General features: G+C 43.7%; 1 protein-coding gene across 3 annotated transcripts in view; it reads right to left on the reverse strand.

The window, feature by feature from the left end:
• The window catches only part of LOC135386080 (intermembrane lipid transfer protein Vps13-like), a 64436-nt gene that overhangs the window by 39492 nt on the left and 5459 nt on the right, over nt 1-19485 (reverse strand). For all 3 annotated transcript variants that reach the window (XM_064615804.1, XM_064615805.1, XM_064615803.1), the window contains exons 7-35: nt 19316-19373; nt 19121-19251; nt 18951-19057; nt 18702-18861; nt 17831-17893; nt 17656-17755; nt 17336-17436; nt 17183-17250; nt 17029-17103; nt 16725-16929; nt 16596-16654; nt 13731-13883; nt 13555-13663; nt 11068-11155; nt 10886-11003; nt 10645-10801; nt 9537-9677; nt 9309-9474; nt 6442-6527; nt 6107-6344; nt 5448-5564; nt 5273-5376; nt 5014-5178; nt 4606-4910; nt 4358-4511; nt 3550-3733; nt 3401-3489; nt 2647-2792; nt 214-449 (exon numbers count right to left, since the gene is read on the reverse strand). In XM_064615804.1, the coding sequence (XP_064471874.1) occupies nt 214-449; nt 2647-2792; nt 3401-3489; nt 3550-3733; nt 4358-4511; nt 4606-4910; nt 5014-5178; nt 5273-5376; nt 5448-5564; nt 6107-6344; nt 6442-6527; nt 9309-9474; nt 9537-9677; nt 10645-10801; nt 10886-11003; nt 11068-11155; nt 13555-13663; nt 13731-13883; nt 16596-16654; nt 16725-16929; nt 17029-17103; nt 17183-17250; nt 17336-17436; nt 17656-17755; nt 17831-17893; nt 18702-18861; nt 18951-19057; nt 19121-19251; nt 19316-19373 (3883 nt within the window). The remainder of the gene's footprint in view (nt 1-213; nt 450-2646; nt 2793-3400; nt 3490-3549; nt 3734-4357; nt 4512-4605; nt 4911-5013; nt 5179-5272; nt 5377-5447; nt 5565-6106; nt 6345-6441; nt 6528-9308; nt 9475-9536; nt 9678-10644; nt 10802-10885; nt 11004-11067; nt 11156-13554; nt 13664-13730; nt 13884-16595; nt 16655-16724; nt 16930-17028; nt 17104-17182; nt 17251-17335; nt 17437-17655; nt 17756-17830; nt 17894-18701; nt 18862-18950; nt 19058-19120; nt 19252-19315; nt 19374-19485) is intronic.

The following is a 19485-nucleotide window of genomic DNA, read 5'->3' on the forward strand; positions in this document are numbered from 1 at the left end:
TCCTGTCGTCCTGTCTGCGACCAGCATAGGAAGAACTGCTATCTGATAAGTGCTAGGCAAGTCACGGTATCATCTTGTTGCTCTACATTCTAGTCCATACTTTTCACAGTGCACGTAAAAACTATTTGCAAAACAAATTTTTGCCTGATCAAATTATTTGGGTAACTTCACTGTTGAACCTGAAGATAGATACCACGTGAAGATGATGATTACCTGTTGGTACAGATACCTGGGCTTGCTTCTTCGCCGAAAGCCGTTGTTCCTTTTCTTTGGCTTGTTCGTACATGTTATCCAGGTTGTAGAAGCGCATGAATGCATTGAAGAAGTCCACACAGTATACAAACATTATCCTGGATATGGTAGTCTGACAGAAGAAGTCTCCAGCAGGGTCCACTTTGTACAGTACATCCACTAATTTCTCGTTGTTCTTGCTAGACTTTGTCAAGAACCTGAGACAGGACGTTTCGTGTTCATTTTAGTAAAGCACCTCACAGACACAGGGTGATGATGAAAAAAAAAGGTATATTATTTCTCTTCTAATTCAAACTCCAACTCCATGAAAAAACAAAAAGAAGGTATCAAGAAAAATCTATTTGTGTGATGGAGTCAATGCTATTTCTCATGGGGCACATTTTGCCATGACCTCTGAGCACCTTTATCAAATTTAATTCATGACAAATTGAACTTTCCCAAATGAACTTCAAAATTTGCCAAGTCAACCCTACGCTTTTCTTACGGAAACAGGAAGTGCATGCTGTATTAACCACATTCGACTGCAAAATACATTTACTACTACAATGGTAATAGCCGGGAAAATACTGCAAAAACCGTCCTTTCGAGGCACCCAAATTGGCGGCTGCACTAAGATCTCCAAAAGAAGCAATGCGAGGAGGCTGTGTACCTGCCCTTTCACTTTCCCTTTCCTAATTTTCTGCTGATAATGACAGCTTGGTTGTAATGCAAAGTTATCTCAAAGAACAGCGAGAAGGAAACAGGAAGGGGCGGGTGACCATTTGTCTTCTTCCGCATCTTGCATTAGTAATTTGACGGAGAACTGAGTTTATAGATGTTTTCTTTTTTTTTCAGCTGTTAACAAAGCAGTATGCAATGTATTTTACAATGCAATGGGGCATATCCTACATACACTTTCAGTTTCTGTAAAAAAAACAACGTGTGGTTGACTTAGCAAATTTCGGAGGTCAATTGGGAAAATTCAATTACTCGTGAATTAAATTTAATAAAAGTTGATAACAGTGGTAAAGAACAACCTAATACAAGTGCTCAGAAGTAACGGCAAAATCTCCCCTGAGATTAATAGAACCAAGCCAATAATGTAGGGCTGGGCGAATCCGAATATTTTAAGTCGAATCGAATATCGAATCGAATGAGGGAAAAAATTCCGAATACCGAATCGAATATCCAATATTCGTGCAAAATTTACAATATGTGACTTTCGCACTAAAAGTTTCCATTTTGTAGCCCATGGCTTTAGTGTAATTTTTCTGGCATTAACTGTCACAAGAGAGACATGCAATTCTTCTGTTTAAAGCCCCTAATCTTTAATTTCACATGAGAGTTCTTCCTGCTTTTCAGGTGAGCCTACACTTACTGGAGTACTGGAGTGGTTACCTTCATTTCAAAATTTTGTCAGGCAGTAGCATGTTATACAGATGAGGCTGTAATTGTTTCAGACAACCACAGGCCATTTGTGAAACAAACTAATTGGCATCCTGCCTCAGCTTTGCCATGAACACACTTTAGTTCCTTTGCACTCGTCCTAGGAAGTTGCACTACTGAAATTTTAGATGTAAAGGACATCTTTAAGACACCCTTCTTGTTCGTGGGCTGTAGTCATTATTCAAAAGTCCTAACTTTTTAAAGGCAACCTCACAGACATCAAATCAAAGTCCCTCGTCGGCACCGCTAAACTGCATGTGGGAGGGGCGCCGCCCCTTCCACAGACGATGTCTGCAAAACTAACTTTGGATAACGTTATCTTAAACTAAACACCATCCAGCCTGTGTTGGTCCTGCAGCAAGGGCAATTTCGTAAAGGAGGCTTCACCTCATGCACGGAAGCATCAGGTGAAGCCCACTCTCGGGCTGTGTCGCTCATATTCGTGGAATAGTCGAATATTCGAAACATCGAATATTGGATATTCGATTCGCGAATCGAATAGTTCGAGCGTTTGGTATTCGATTCGAATTCGAATATTCGCACACCCCTACAATAATGTTCAGACAAGTATATTTTTAACACATATTTTTTACATTAGGTGAAGCACCCTGTATAGGTCACACTTTTGCACACTTGTTTGTCACTCTGAAAAAAGGGGTTGTGACAAGAAGCCGTGTTCTGACTGCAGGTTGCAAAGTAGCATATTTACTCACATTACTGTATTAATGCACTTTTCTACTGAAAGGAGTAGCACTACACGAGGGAGCACTAATTATGCAAGTAAAAAGATGAACTCAAGTACATAATGGTCTTTCCAAAAATATATAATTGGCAGCTTGGAGTCAATAGGCATATGTACAATAATACTGGGGGACACCGGTCCAGAATGAGCCACTCACTACACAACAATCCACAGCATTTCTGTAACAGGCGTGCTAGTCCATTACACGAAACATACAGGAAACGTACCTGGTGAGACCTTTTTTTCTGCACGCTCTTGTGTCATCCACTATGAGGTTCCAAAGGACTGTGTCCATCCAGAAGGACCCATCATGAAACATATTTCCTTTGAGAGACAACACCAAGATTTCCAGCCTAGCCAGTCCCTCTGTCACCTGTAGCAGATCACATATGTTATGTGTTTTGAATACACCACAGAAGTTTTACGAATAAGGTTTACTGACTTATGAACTACTAGATAATTGTAATGAGAAGAATGTATAGTTGTTTTGCTGCAGTTATCTCAGGGTTTTGTCAGCCCTGTCAGCCTTGGGATGGATCTTACCAGTTTGTAAAAAAAAAAGAAACAGGAACAGACAGCGAGCTGGAAATGCTTCGCATGATCAATGTATGTACATATATATACCAAGGAAATATTGTGCACCACCCAATTCCTGGCAGCTTGGCAAAATATTGTCGATTTTTTATTTGGGATACCAAGATGATCACGTTTTCATTTGCAGTGAGCTTCTGGTGGAATGCAGTTAAACGATTTTCTTGATATATAGGATATTGCAGATATTGGACAATATCTGACAACAGTCTGCTGACTACATGAAACAGAAAACCACCACAACTATGCTTGATAAAATGCTTGGATATTTTGGTGTGACTACCACCACGGAATGCAATACTCTGAGTGGGATTAACATATTACTACATATCCACAATGCACTCCATGTTGAAATACGGTATCCACATCGCAATCTACACATAATCTCACCTTTTTTGAGCGCTTAGCATAAAGGTTCAAAATAAGAGAATCAATCTGAAAGGACAAGTCGATTCTGATTGCTCTTTTGACGCCGCCATCTGTAACACAGAAAATCTTATTTATTTCCGACATCAACCACAATTACGTGACACACAGACCAAGATTAAGCTCTCGATTCGTGTCCATGCGCTCTCGAGAAGATTTCCCTTCAGTGCTGTAGCTCTGCTGTGGCAAAGGAGGTGGGGTTGCATAAGGTGGCACCACAACATCTTGGGGAACCTCATTCATGTTCTCATCCAAGATTCGCATTATTGCGCAGTAGTCTTCTTCGCTCAGCATGAACTGTTTGAGAACGAAAGTACTAGAATATATACTTTGTGTGTGAGAATACAATGAACAATGAAAGATGGAAATCACTGAAAAAGTTAGCCAGCTGTAGGGCTCGAACCCACATCTTCTGGATTACCGGTCCAGGGCTCTACCAATTGAGCTAAGCTAACACGACTCAGCGACTTCCAGGGTGCGTCATCTGAAGGGACAAACCAGTCACTCTCTCGCACTCATCCTCCTTTCACTCTTACATTTTTGCACACTCATACACACATTCATACGACAGGGATCGACGCATGCGGCAAATGTTGAACAAGAGAGAACTGATGTTCTGAGGCTGGAACAATACAGAACGGACAATCACATACAAGGCCTCAAGTTGCCTAAGAAATCTGAAGAAATCTTGCCTAAGAAACTGAAAATCCAGAAGATGTGGGTTGAGTCCCACAGCTGGCTAACTTTTTCAGTGATTTCCATCTTTCATCGTTAATTTTAGGCAACTTGAGGCCTTGTATGTGATTGTCCCTTCTATATTGTTCCAGCCTCAGAACATCAGTTCTCTCTTGTTCAACAATGAACAATGCTGTGGGCCAGTACAACTGCAAGGAACTGGTGCATACAACATCCTGTGCTCACATCCAACTTTGGAAGCAGCCCCGACATTTTCATTTCAGGAACTTCTGGGTGGGTGCTGAAGTTCATGTTCCTCGTCATGTTCATCTTGAAAGTGACGGGTTCCAAGAGTGGAAACTCTACATCGTCGTCATGGCTGGGAATCTTCATGGTGAATCTGAAACATGTGCAAGTCACACTGTTGTGGAACTGCAAAAACAGAAACAGAGAAGAAGCAGAAAACAGAAATGTGCAGTTTGCACAGTGCTTGCCGTGACAGCTTGAGCTTGTCAAATTCAATGACCATATCTTCCAGCAATATCGGTGACTCTCGTCTGCTGTGCTCAGCCAAATAAAATTTGTTCCACACGTGTAGTACTCCAAAGTCGGCAACCACTATGTTACGAGACTTTGAATTTTGAGGCAAGTAGAAAATGGGGGCTTCAATGCAGATGTCCAAAGCCATCTTGTAGGCCTTTTGGTAAGCCAGCTCCACGCCAGCACGTGCTGCTTCGGCCATTGTTACACTGGCCTCTGCTATCTTCTGCTTTGCTGTCTGAAACTTGTCGACAAAGTTCTGAAAAAAAAAAAAAAAGAGTAAGTCAAGTCAAAGTTGCAGTACCAAGATGACATGCCGATGACACGATCTTTCGAGCGGTTTGATAGTGAACAGTAAGTACCATAATGTCCAGATAAAACTTGTACAGGAATACAAAATGCATTCGACCAAAGGTGCCCTTCACGCTGACATCCACCTTGTCCATTGTTACGTATCCTTCACTACCAGACTCCTCATATGTTGTTATAACAAGATCCAGGACTTCATCTCCAGCCAGTGCAAGGATCTGCACATGATGCATGTGAATTTATGCAGGTGATGGTCACGGGGAAACGTGCAAGAAACGCCACACAACTGAGTCTTGCATGAATGACACTCACATTTTTGTGCACAGTTCCAGGAGTAGGATCGTAGATTCCAACTGTTTTTAGATTCATTTTTAGCACAGTCCTTGCAGAGTAAATAGTCAACCCGGCCTCCATACCTGTATGTTGGACAACATTTATGTGTACGATGTACACCCAAAGGTGTACGACTTATGATTACATTACATACCACGAATGAGAATATCACACACTGTCCGCTTTTGGTTACAAATGGCAACAGCGAATCCCGAGAGGGTTGCAAAGATGTCCATGCTGATGATTTCCTTTGCTTCCCTCTTACCCACAGCTGTAAATATCAGAGGTAGAGGTCAGTCCAATCTCAAACTTGAAACAGAAACACTACTAGAAACTACTAGAGCCCAAATGGAAGATTTTAAAAAATATGGAAACGATCACCAACAGCGTGATGATAACTTTACAATGATTACAAACTTTATTGTGATGATCACTCAAACTGACTGCACACTGATAAGCAAGCAGTATCTTTATAGGGCCAACCACAGTGTTTGTAGCATGATGAAATTGTGTAACTATCACAGTACCAATGCAAAAAAAATTAAATGATTTCACAAACTACTGAAAGGCCATGAATAAAAATTTCCCAGCATTTTGAAAAGGGTCAACAATGGCTCTATGGCACATACAAAAATTTTTCAAATCATTCGAAGATGCGGCAGATTTTTTTACATAACACGTATGAGAACTAGAATTGTCTTTATGTTGGTCTTAACTTCCAACTACAAGAAGCACCAAAAAACATGTGCAAGTGTGTAGCCATGCTTCCCCTCAAGTGACCCATGCTGAATCCAGGCTGAGACATGAACTCACCAGCCTGAACCTTGGTGCCGTGGGGCTGAGGAACCTGCTGCTGCACTTGCTCCTGGGTCGCCACCACTTTGGACTCCTGACCAACATGTCCCAGCTGTTCACTCATATTGTTTGCCAGGCTCATCAATGCAGAGATAGATTGCTCATGGAGAACAAGCACAAGCTCAGACACATCCAGGGATGCCCGTTGTAGAACAGAGTTGCGTATACCCGCAAAGTCAGGGTGTTTCTTGTTCGTCTGATATTACAGGACGGAGGGCAATGTAAAGAAGCAATAGCACACTATTTCTCTACCTGCTGCATCCGCTGTCGGGAACCATGCAATTGAAACTTACCTGCACATAGAGGATACTGATGGTATTTCCTGTGCCAGGGTCTTCAGTTGAATCAAGAATCCGAAGTGGGCCCTCTTCTCCTGGTGCTGAAAAAAATAAAGATTTCCTGGTGTTCCATGAAGGTTCCATTGCTCAAGATTTAGTCTGAACACACCTTGATGCATTTTAATTAGAGCTGTGCGAATAGCACAATTTCCATTGCTAATCGGATCCGAATAATTTGTTCGAATCGAATCAGAAAAAGCCGAATTCGAATACGTATTTCGAATACCTCATGGTGAAATATTTTGTGGTGTTGAGCTCATTCGATGAATGAGCCTGTAGGAGCTATGCTACAAGTGACCGCACAGGAAACCGGTCGCGGGCAGAAGCAAAGGTTTTACTGAACAAGAACTAAACAGGGGTGAGCGCGAGCGGGTGAGTCACAGGTGATGCTCGCCGTTGTCGTCGGGCCGCTACACCACTTTGCCGCTACAACACCAGAGGTGTTGTTCAACGGACCATGCGGGGGGTGAGCCGCGGGGGGTGAGTGGAGGGGGGGTTGCGCCACGGAGGGTGAGTGGAGGCGATGAGGGGAGCCGGCGGAAGGGTTATATGATGCGGGTCGAGATAGGCGGGCTTGAGCCACTCCACAGAAACAGTGTCCTGAGGGCCGTTCAAGGCCAGGGAGAAGTGGTGGTCCGTTCGGTTGAGGACCTTGTATGGGCCCTGGTAAGGTGGCTGGAGAGGGGTGTGGGTGGCGTCGGTCCGTAGAAAGACAGCGTCCGTCCGTCCATGACGAGTCAGCGAGATCCCTAAAGATGAAAGGGCTTGTGGAGCAGGGTAGGTGTAGTTGGAATACGATTGACGAAGGAAGGAGTGGCTTCCATGATCCTGTCCGCAAATTCGGACAGATCATCCTCACGGTCTGGGGACACCATTGCAGGAAAAGCTCCTTTAAAATAGATTCGTCCAAAGCGGATGATTCGTCGCCGTGAAGCTGGTACATGCGACGTAAAAACTGCGTTGGAGTACGGTCTCCCAATTCTTCTGTTGTCAACAGCTGACGTAAGCGCTGTTGCTGTGACTCAGACAGTTGTTTTATAAGCTGTTCCTTAAGCTTGTCATAAGAGTTCGAAGATGGCGGGTTGATGACGATGTCTCGAACTTCCGCCATTACGGTTGGCGAGAGTGCAGTAAGGACGTGGTGGTATATGGAGTCTTGGCTGGTTATGCGTCGTCTGCCGAACTCCGCCCCTACAAGGACGAACCACAGGGTGGGGTCGTTATGCCAGAAAGTCTGGAGTTTGAGGTCGGCAACATTTACCCTGGGGGGGGGGGGCTGGAAACGACGGTGGCTCGGTGTATGGCAGCGGGGTGTCCACCATGTTGGGCGTGAGCGAAGAAGGCGGCCGGTCTGGGTATGGCATCGTTCGGGTCACCAATTTGTAGGAGCTATGCTACAAGTGACCGCACAGGAAACCAGTCGCGGGCAGAAGCGAAGATTTTACTGAACGAGAACCAAAAAGGGGTGAGTGCGAGCGGGTGAGTCACAGGTGATGCTCGTCATTGTCGTCTGGCCGCTACAAGCCGTTTCACGTAGCATAACATATCGTGAAAGAAGGGTCCCTTGGTGTTGTGTATGGTAGACTGCATTAGTGGGACGAACTGCATTGAGAGTTAGTCCACATGGTCCATGCAGCCTGCTTTGTGTGCATCTCCTCATGCATCACACAAGTTGTAGACTATAGTGACAGAATACTGTAAGCAATGTAAAGCAGACTTCACCGAACACTCGAGTGTAATGATGTGAAACAGACTTGCAGAACGGAGCCATACACCAAAAAAAATGGAAAAAAACGTGAAATGGGCTTCACCTAACTCTTGGATGCAATGAGGTGAAGCCCAGTTGCAGAATCACGACAGCAAAACCTCGCTTCTGTACTGTAATTTCACGCGTATAAGCCGCAGGACCCGTTTTGAGGAAAGTTTTGAAAATTTTCGGGCAGATGAGCCGCGGGCAATACGACGCAACTGATTTGTGCGACAAAGGAGACCATAGAACGGCCATCAACCCTGTGGTCCATACTCGGGGGTCAGCATGGTGTACAACAAAGGAGGTCAGTTCTAGTGTTCTACCAAGATCGGATTGCTCTTGTTGGGTGTTTCTCTACTCTAATGTCTGTCTCTGTCTCTCTACTCTAATGTGGACGCGCCCCTCTTACGCATTGTTCGTGCATTGGCAGGGCGGTGCTGTTCCAGAGACACAGTCGGCCCTTTCGTTATAACCAGCGTATGGGAAAAATACCAGGGAAAAATAGTCACGAGATAAGCCGCACCGGTGGATAAGCCACAGAGTGCCTGTGAGAAAAAAAAATCGAAGAAATTACGGTACTATTCCGAAAAATATTCAAACATTTCCATTACTGAAAATAGGTTGCGAATAGCATCAGATATTCGATTCGCATTTGAAATTTCGAATATTTGCGCAGCTCTAATTTTAATGCTAAAAACAGTACTTTGACATCATGTAGCAACTGATTAGATCAAACTGATTACTCTGTCACTAACAAATTCAAGTTTTGGAAACGATGGACATATTTTATATTGCATTAAGAAACAGTACAGTAGTAGCTAGCTTGTTTGGGGGGTTGCACAGTCCATGCTCGTAAAGAAATCCTGGAGATTGTCCCTTCTGTGCACAGATATACTTTACATTTCGGGGGCCCGCTTGCAAAAAAACTTTTGAAGCTCGTGAGAACTTAATGAAATATTGGTCAAGTATTTCCAGCACAATCAAACCAAGACTGCACCAGCTTCACAGAGGTTCTGCTATCAAACAGTTTCATGCAAGCGGGCCCAAATGTTTGAACTAAACTTGAATCTACCTTTGAAGTCCATGTGCTGTAGTATGGCCTTTTTCAAGCAGAGTTGACACACCATGTCCAATGGGTGAACCTCTAGCTTCAAGCAGATGTAGTGTGCTTGAAATATCAGCACTGGCTTCAGTTCTTTTGGTTTTTGTTCATTCGTTTGACAGATCTCGAGGACAACCTAAGATGGAGTAGTTCAGGTGCTCCCTGACGTTACGAGAACAATGACTTATCAAAGCTTACTTCAGTGACTTCGAAGTTGAGTTCCACATCAGTTTGTTCGTGAATGTCACGTACGGCTGCTTCGGAGGGCTCACTTTCTTCTCCTTTGGGTACAACACCCAATGCGGCATCTGTTGGCACTTCACTGGGTAGTTGAACCTCCTGGTTAAAGCACACAAAAAATCAGTATGTTGCTCAATGTTGTTGTCTCAATGTGCCGATAAATATTACTGCAGGGTGTATCGCACGTCATTTTGTATCTTTGACCAGGTCAAATTTGACCAGGATCGTGTACATAATGAGGGTGCAGAACCCCTGCAGCAAGCAGCACCTTCTGGAGCATACACACTCCTGGCAGGTTCACAACAAATCCTTTGCAATTGGCTCGTGGTCAAGATACTGCAAGATCGGACTACCACTGTCATCCGATTGTCTTAATGATATACACTGATGATAGTTAATGCTCTAATGCAGGCGTACACAAGTAAGCAGTTTCGATAGCCACGAGGAGCATGCCTAGGTAACAAGGTATTTAACATAAAGGGTTTGATGGTGGGTGTGTCACAATATTATATGCCCTTGTGTTTAAGATAAAACCCAGTAAAACCTGTTTCTAGCCAAAGCAACACTACGTTGCAGGCATTTGCAATACTTATTTCTATGAAGGTCCCGAAGAAAGCAGAATTATTTCGTATTGTCATGAAGACTTGAGAAGGTGCAGCAGCTAAAAGTGTAAAACATTCAACATACAACAATTTTTGATGTTCATGATACTCCTGAGACAAGATCTAATCAGTGCATGTTCAGAACCCACTTAACTGTTCGGCACCCCTTAACCGTTTCACTACCTGCATACAATGCAAAAAAACACAAAGGTAGTGTCAGATGAAACTACCGTTTGGAGATGCCTCGATGTGTACAACACACGTCACAAATGCAGTCCGAAGTGCGCCCTGTTCAAAATGGCGTGGCACCGCTACTTGTCTCCGTAGATCGCACAATTAAACTTTTTCTTTTTGAAGTTTGTGCTCATCTGACAGTTTCAAGCAGAAACGCCCATCTATCTGTCATGTCTACTGAAACTTGGCTGAGTGTGTCTTATTATCCCCATAAGCTCCAAACTACATACCACTCTATCCACAGTAGTGGTCTCAGAAGGAGCGTTTGCAATTGTTGGTTCACTGGGTCCAATGCTTGGTATACTATTGAGCACTTTCAAAACTTGTACCAGCTTGAAGTCGGTTACAGAAACACGCAGCAAGGGGAGCGTGCCCATCACCTTCACCCTTGAAAGGAGCAAAATGCAAGGCATGTGGTAATTATGTGAGTGCAAATGTACTTGCGACTGCTTGTGCAGAACAGAAACTTACTTTGGTAAACGAGCGTCATCTTCCACAATGGACTTTTGTATGTCAACGATGATGTCTGTTGGTTGGAGAACATGGGAGTCGGATTTGCCGCTTCTCAAGGAAGGTTTCCAATCTTTGTCTTGAAGATGAAAGGTGCGTTAAAGGGACGATGTCGACATTTTAACGATATAGAAATATATTACCTGGTGGGCAAATAAGCACTTCAGTTGCAGTGAGTTTAATGTTATACTTGTCATAAGCCTGGAGTATCATTGCTGACATGACTTCATCCTAAGACAAAATGTTCCTGCATGAATTTGTGCAACATTTCCAATGCCAACAGGGGTATGTACTTGTATGTATGTACTCACATTTTTGGGCGCACCCCCAATTTGAGCACCGAAATACTGGTACAGTCAAACCTCGTTACAACGAAACGCGATATAACGAAATTCGCGATTGAGCGAAATAATTTGGATTCTCCGGCAGACGGCCATAGAGATCAATGTATTTTAACTCCCACTACAACGAAACACTTTTCAGCCGCCGCCTCGCTACAGCGAAAGAACGGGATAAGGTTATGACCCCAAAGCAGACTTTAGGGTCACGAAAACAAAGGGCGCAAGCAGCGTCCTGTTCCCGCAGCGAAAGATGGCACGCGCGATTAGGGTCTGGAGGAACCTGATGCCTACTACAGTCACTTATATAGTGATCTGTAGTGCCTACAAAAGGAAGTCTGAGTCATTGGAAGGTTAGGGATTTTCTTCTGAGGCTTCTCCTTTTCGCGCTGGTTTTGAACTGTCCGGTTGCAGCCAAGTAAAAAGAGCACGAGACGCAAGGTGCCATCACGCGCGAGGGTGGGGAAACACTTTGTTCGCGTAGCGGCGTAAGTGACGAAATCAGCCTAGCTGATTTTCTTGAGGGACTTGGGGGACAAACATACCGTAGCAACAGACAGCCTTACGGAAAACGCACTGCCATAGACATAGAAGGTTTGCGGGAGATCCCAACACGATATGGAGAAAGCTGCGGAGGCTTTAGCGGCGTACGAACAATACGTGACACCGCTTCTTCTAGGCACGACGCAGACGCGCATAACCGGCTATTTCACGCAAGGATAAAATGCCGTAGGTGCACTTTTGCGCTGTAGGTCATTTTCCACGAAAAGCTTTTCCGCATCGCAGTGGAGTTATCGACGCTTATGTACCGCGCGCGCCCTCGCAAAGGTCGCGATCCATGACCTTCAATTTGATACAACGAAAGAAATTGCGGTCCCCGTGGGTTTCGTTACATCGAGGTTCAACCGTACTTCTTTTTGTTTCCCGCGCACTAAACGCACCCAGGCTTTAGTCGCACAGCCCGATTGTCTCATGCAGCATTAGAAGGCGCATCACGCTTGCACAGACACTTGTATCACGCAGCCAAAGAAAAGGAGTGCCTGGTGTCAGAGTGATGAACAACAAATGCAACGAACATCGAGGAATACCTATACCGTATTTTCCGGATTCTAATGCACACTTTTTTTTTTTCAGAAAAAAAATTTGTCTAGAACTGCATGCACGTTAGAATCGAGAGCAAGGAATTCACGAAGAGAGCTTCGCAAATGCGACGCAGGCAGGGGGCGCCATAAGCATCTGGAAGCCCATAGCATCCGTAGTGGCTACTGGCCCGGTTTGCATGGGCGTTCTCAGGATTTTTTCTGGAAAGGGGGAGAGAACGTGGGACAAAGTGGGACAAGAAACAAGGGACAAAAAACGTGGGACAAGAAACAGGATGACGAGTGTGTGGATGACACATTAACCTTCTGAGTGTCATATTTAAAGACGGTACTATGTTGCCAATAAATTCTCTTGTTGGAAGTCTAGCACCTGTCCTGTCGTCTCCTCTCTGTCCCGTTCCCAGTGCTAGTTCGTCATGCAAGATCAACACCAACACGCCCGGTTTTTCACCTTGAAATGACATATAATCGGTGCTGCTTTACAGTACCTTTAAAAAATGCGGGATCTCAAATGCACTTGATGGGACGGAGGAAGAATTGTCTGTGGGCTGTGAGCAGCGACAAAGAAACGCCTGACGACCAGTGATGCGGAATAAACGCGTGTTCACTGTATGCCCGGGGGTGTATCTTTCAACTCTTTTTGCGGGTTAAGTCGCAAAAATCACCTGCGTATTAGATTCGGGGGACCACTAGAATCCAGAAAATACGATGTTTTGTCCACGCTTAATGGAATGAAAGACGATTTGCTGTGGGAGAATCACAAAGCGCGATTCCTAAGGGATCTCCACAAATATCTCGGAATAAATCGCGGCGTCGAATTTCTAGGAGACCGTCGCGGATATTTCTAAATAAAACGGGAGTTAAGTGTACCCTAAGTGTTGAGTTCCAATTTTCCTCCTCGTAATGAACGCATCTCCCCTCAATGGCACGATGTTTTTGGGTAAAAAATATGAGTTGAGATGCGAGTGGTAAATATGGTATTATGAGGGCATTGTTTTTTTTAAAATCTGGGTGTAAAAACAGGGTTTTATTCCGGGAGCCGTAAAACAGGGTAAAATTGGGTGGGAAAGCAGATTTTTGGGCGCAAATCACAAACACAAACACAAAGTGTTTCCTGCATGACAGGTGTTCTACAAATGTTTTATGTGTGTCCCTGTTTGTAATTAAGCTTGTGTAGGGGGAGGTACTTCACCTCTGTGCTCCCAGACTTGACTAACTCTGAAACCGTTGGGGCCCTACGACTCCTTGGAACTCCATGGACAAAGAGCTGACCAAAGCTGACTACTAATAGATGCTTTCCCCTGAAATTCAAAGTAAATATGCACTCTTTCATAGCTAAGAGACTGTAGGGATGCACTGCAATCTTACTTTCTTCTTCTTCCTCCCTCATAGATCAGCATGTAGGATGGCTTGAGGTCTACCAGCAAGTCCAAAGCCTTCCTCTCTTGTATTGCGTGCTGCAAACCGGTGGCTGACATCTCCCTAAAGTCTCTTAACCGTGATGCTGCTCGAGCATGAAGCCTAAGGTGATAAGAGTTTTGTAAGAGATAAGATAAGATAGAGATAAGATAAGAAATTTTGTAAGAGTTCGTGACGCCTCGAGTTCATGATGGTTCTTCAGGAATACACTAAAAAAGTTACTAAAAGAGAGCTGCACTAAACACGCGTTAATATGACACTCGTTAGTATGACATCCTCACTTTATGACCAGTTTTCTGGGGCACCGTTTGTTCCCAATGGAGGTCCTGTGTAAAGGCCCCTCGTTATTACGACGACTCAATAACCCGACTATGACCAACATTTCGTGGACGAACTGGTGAGAACACGTGTATACTTCCCCCGTTATTGTGACTGTCCACCACAGATCGAGTAATCCTCCTGACCCAAAGGTCCAGTGGCCCCGGGAAAACATAGCTCTGGTGAATGCCGGAGAAGTCATGACACCGGTTCTGCCGAGTCATCCTCCTGACCTACAAGTCCAGCGGTCCAGGGATGACCCATGCACGGTATGTATTCGCCATCACCCGTGCAATTCAGTCAGCGGAAAAGCTACACACTGACAGTTTTTAAGCGGACGCTTTTAGCGGATTTCTTTCGTCGATAAATTGTAAATAAATTGTAAGGTTGCAAATAAATTGTGTTGGTAAAATAAAATAAATTTAATTGAAATACTGTGTCTGCAATATCTGAGTCTTCAATAAATGAGACAGAGCCAAACAGACTTCCTTTATGAAGGGTTTACGTGGAGCATCATCCATGTTGCTCTTAATATGACAATTCGGACTATGACCAAAATCCGCAGGAACGGCCTTGGTCATATTAACGAGGGTTGTCTATACACTTTTAAAAGAGCACCCTCTCTTGCCTTGAGGGTACTAATAAATGAATAAGAGGAATACTAAACATTCCCATCTCCTGTGCATCTTTGCTCTGTGGGTGTCAAACAGTACTACCACAAGCGCTCTGCAACACCATGGCCTTGGCCATGATGTGTTGACATGACTGATGTGTTGACCAGCTGAGAATGCCAAATTGTGCCAATACAAAATGAAAAGAAGGTGAAGATGAAACTCCTGAACACGTCGTCTCAGGATAACAATGTGCAGTGAGAATGCAGAATGAGATAAAGATTAGTGCCGCCTATAGCAATGAAACAACCTAATCATCATTAAAATAAGGTTGCTGTTGTTGAGACCCAGATTAAGGGGAAGTGAGGATGTGTTGTGGTCAACGAGACTGTAAAGGTGACTATGGTGGTGGTCAGCATAAACGAATGCTTGCATAGTGTGTTATAGTGTGTTAGAGATTTTCTGCATTTCTTTCAAAAGTCGGGGGAAAATAAGTTATACTGCAAATTATTACACAGGCCAATACTCTCGTTACGGGTAAATATTCAGCTACGTCGCTTACATTATGGGAGCGATTCTCAGACTTTAAGAGCTCAAGGAACTCCCGCACATACGTTGGCATAACAGGATGGCACAGTGCCAAAACGACGTGTTCTGCAGGAAGTGAACAAACTAGTAGGGGTGTGCGAATATTCGAGTTCTCGAATTCGAATCAAATATCAAACGCTCGAACTATTCGATTTGCGAATCGAATATCCAATGTTTGTTTTTTCGAATATTCGACTATTCCACGAATATGAACGACGCAACCCAAAAGTGGGCTTCACCTGATGCTTCCGTGCATGAGGTGAAGCCTCCTTTACGAAATTGCCCTTGCTGCAGGACCAACACAGGCGGGACAGTGTTTACTTTAAGATAAAGTTACCCAAAGTTAGTTTTGTAGACGTCGTCTGTGGGAGGGGTGGCGCCCCTCCCACATGCAGTTTAGCGGTGCCGACGAGGGACTTTGATTTAATGTCTGTGAGGTTGCCTTTAAAAAGGACTCTTGAATAATGACTACATCTCACAAACAAGAAGGGTGTCTTAAAGATGTCCTTTAAGTCTAAAATTTCAGTAGTGCAACTTCCTAGGGTGAGTGCAAAGAAACTAAAGGGTGTTCATGGCAAAGCTGAGGCAGGATGCCAATTTGTTTGTTTCACAAATGGCCTGTGGTTGTCTGAAACAATTGCAGCCTCATCCGTATAATATGCTACTGCCTGACATAAAATTTTGAAATGAAGGTAACCACTCCAGTACTTCAGTAAGTGTAAGCTCACCTGAAAAGCAGGAAGCACTCTCATGTAAAATTAAAGAGTAGGGGCTTTTAGAAGAAGAATTGCATCTCTCTTGTGACAGTTAATGCCAGAAAAATTGCACTAAAGCCATGGGCTACAAAATGGAAACTTGTAGTGCGAAAGTCCCATATTGTAAATTTTGCATGAATATTCGATATTCGATTCGGTATTCGGAATTTTTTCCTCCATTCGATTCGATATTCGATAGACTTAAAATATTCGGATTCGCACACCCCTACAAACTAGTGCAGGAAGTCTCCTAATGCTAGCTCTATGATGAGCGCAACAATGATCTAACGGAGAGGTCTGAGCGATGAAGTCAACATGTGCATTATTGAACATTCATATGCTGCTTCAGGTTATATACAGGCTTCTGAGAAAAGGGTTGCAGAATTGTGTACATTGCATAAAGTTACTGAACCAATAAAGTAAAGGTTCATGTTTATGATACAGTAACAAAATTCACGAAGGAGCTCTTGTTGCCTCATCATGTTTCAGTGTACCAACTGACACGCTCTACACCTTCTCGCACAGTAACAAAATGCACTTACTGTTCTAGCGGTACCTCCTCTGGGGGTTTGAACACCTCCACGAGAGCAGAGATGGCCTCCTGAAGAATTTATGATGCACTTGCTTTCACATAAATTAGCCCTACCAGGAGGCAAAAACATATTACTCACCGAATCAAATGTCATTTCAACCGGTTCAGCAAACAGATGAATCCTTTCGTCACATGCTCCATCCAAGGGCTTCGTCTCGTAGAGAAACGTCAAAAGGGACTTTCCAACATGCGTAACGGCATCCTCAGACGAAATAAGAGTGCAGAAATCTGACTGCTTCTCCGGAAATCCCAACACTTTGAATCTTTCTATCTTGGATTCCAGCCTAGATAAATAGTTCTGCATTAATTCTACACACCACACGATGCACAATGATGGCTCAGAAGCACCTGGTGACAAACTTTTGTGCCCGCAAAAAGCTTACTTTATGGCATTCCCTCTAGGCCTCTCCTCGAAGCTTGCCGACATGTCGTCCAAGATGACTCTTATGATGACACAGCTACAATGAAACGTTGAGCATGTAATAGACTCATAGCGAACGTGTACTGCTTCTCGGTATGGGCTTAAGAAGACCTCACCATTTACTCTCATCGTGGATAGACAAGGACAGGTTCTTCAACAGGAAGTTCAACTTGCGTTCTATGTACTGCAGGACAACGTGTTCATGAAGGTGCTTAACAGTCTTTCACACTGTCATAAGAATCCGGGAATAAAATAAAATAAATGCTCACAGAAGCAGGGTAATCTGGAGGCACAGAGTTCTCCTGGTAATCTATGGCAGCATAGAGCTTTTGCTTCTCAGCAGCTGTCATAGCTTTCTCAAACTGCTTCACTGAAATTCATAACACAATGTGAAAAAATTGTTGTGAAATCTATGTGTTGCAGTATCATCATATTCATCCAAACAACCAATAAAACAAGGACAATTTTTCTCTGAGACACAAAGACAAAGGTCAAACACTTGTAAAATGACAGCCAAGGGACTTCCATAATACTGTCTCATACCATAACACAGTGGTTCCCAAACTGTGGGTCAGATGCCAAGACTTACCCAAGTCCTTGCCTTCTGTGCTTGTTGAGGGCTGCTGTCCCCCATACCACCAAGAGGACAACCAGCCTTGCTTTGGAGATGTGAGCAAAAGCTCTTCTACCTAGAATAATAGGACTAATATGAATAATCGGAGAATAGAGACACTCTCAGATTCCATGGGTAAATAATGACTTACTTCTAGTTCAGCTTGTTTTCTTGCAAGGGTTATATTGAAGACATCAAGTGCATCTTCAAGAGCCTAAGCCAATGAGAACAAAGCTCAATCATTCACAAGTCACTCTCATCCAGAAAAGGAAGTCAATTGTCAAAAGTGCACTGGAGGCTTATTTATGGCGATTCTGTACTAGATTGTTTTGAAGATCATGCCACACCACTCCAGATTGCTTTTCAGTTCAATTCAATTTAATCGATTTTATTCATCTCATGAATGTGGGGTGGGGAAAAAAGCTGTGAGACTAAATTGTGCGATGAAATGGAGCAGGGTTTTGAGCAATGTTAAATGTAATTGCCTTTCTACTTCCCCAACTTTCCCAATACTTTTTCCCATGGACAGAGAAAGAGACAGAAAGTTGTGACACGTGTGGAGTCGTCAAAGCATTTGCAGGGCACTGAAAGGTTCCTCATGAGTCTCTATACAGTATTACTCGAGCCTGAAGTTTTAAGGTTTAACCCGATTCTTCCCCAAATTTGCACCACGAATTGAAGGTTACCCCTTTAGGGTGAAAACCAATATTTACCCGTCAAACTGCCCTCACCGAGAAGTCTGTAGGAATGCACACTAACTTGTTTGGCAGAAAAATACAATTAGATCACCTATTTGTACCAATCAGTACAGTTAGTTAACTGAACCAGATTTCTCCCCGAATTTAGCACACTAGAAGTTTTTCCACCCAAATTCGCATGAATTTAGAGCACGTGTTTATTTACCCGATTTTTACCCCCCCCCCCAGAATTTAGAAAAAATATTTCCCAAAAACTTCAAGCTCTAAGTATTACACAAAGAAGCTAGTCGTACTGCAATTAGTGCAACAGCACAAACCACTAACCTGCAGCTTCTCCGGTGACTCCTTCGACTGAAGCTTCAGCTTGTACTGCTCTTTGTACTCTTTGACTCGGACAACGTGTGCATGCATGTGCTTAAGAGACCAGTTTCGTCTTCTCCTCCTTACATGCTCCTCTAGTATAGCTTCGTACGCAAAGTGCCACCTGACAGGTTGAGTACATGAAGTGTTGTGAACTGGATAAGTGTACCTCAGTGCCTCAAACTATAACCAAATGACCCTCAATACACCAACCATAGTTTGCAGTTTCCATGTACTGGAACGTTGGGTCTGTACTTCCTGTAATGAGCAGCAATGGCCAGCCTGTTCAAGGACTCAAGCAGTGCCATTATATCACGAAACTGAAAGAAACAGAATAGTGTTGTATTAGGTCGCATCACCAGTACTGCCTCTCAATCACTTGCCTGCAGCTTGCTTAGTCCGATGCTAATTTCCGAGACCAAGATATCCAGTGTGATACCCGGTTTACTGTACAGGTATGTTTCAGGCTTGGTGTTCATTTTTAGCTTGGCGACAGAGGATATAGGTCCCAAAACTGTGTACACAAACAGAAACCTTTGTAAAAAAAATCAGCACGATTCGTCATGTTGCTGGCTTACCATACGAGATATCTTTTGGCTTGACGACCTCTGTTGTGATGCGTTCCTGGAGAAGGTTCTGAAAAGTACAGCATTCAAGTTTTTATTTTGCTGATCAATAGTGCCTTATAGAGCATACGGCACTACCATATTGTCATGCCTTCTCGTGCTCTCTTTGATATCTTAACCCA

Source organism: Ornithodoros turicata, chromosome 2, assembly GCF_037126465.1.
Source record: "Ornithodoros turicata isolate Travis chromosome 2, ASM3712646v1, whole genome shotgun sequence".
Taxonomy (NCBI): domain Eukaryota; kingdom Metazoa; phylum Arthropoda; class Arachnida; order Ixodida; family Argasidae; genus Ornithodoros; species Ornithodoros turicata.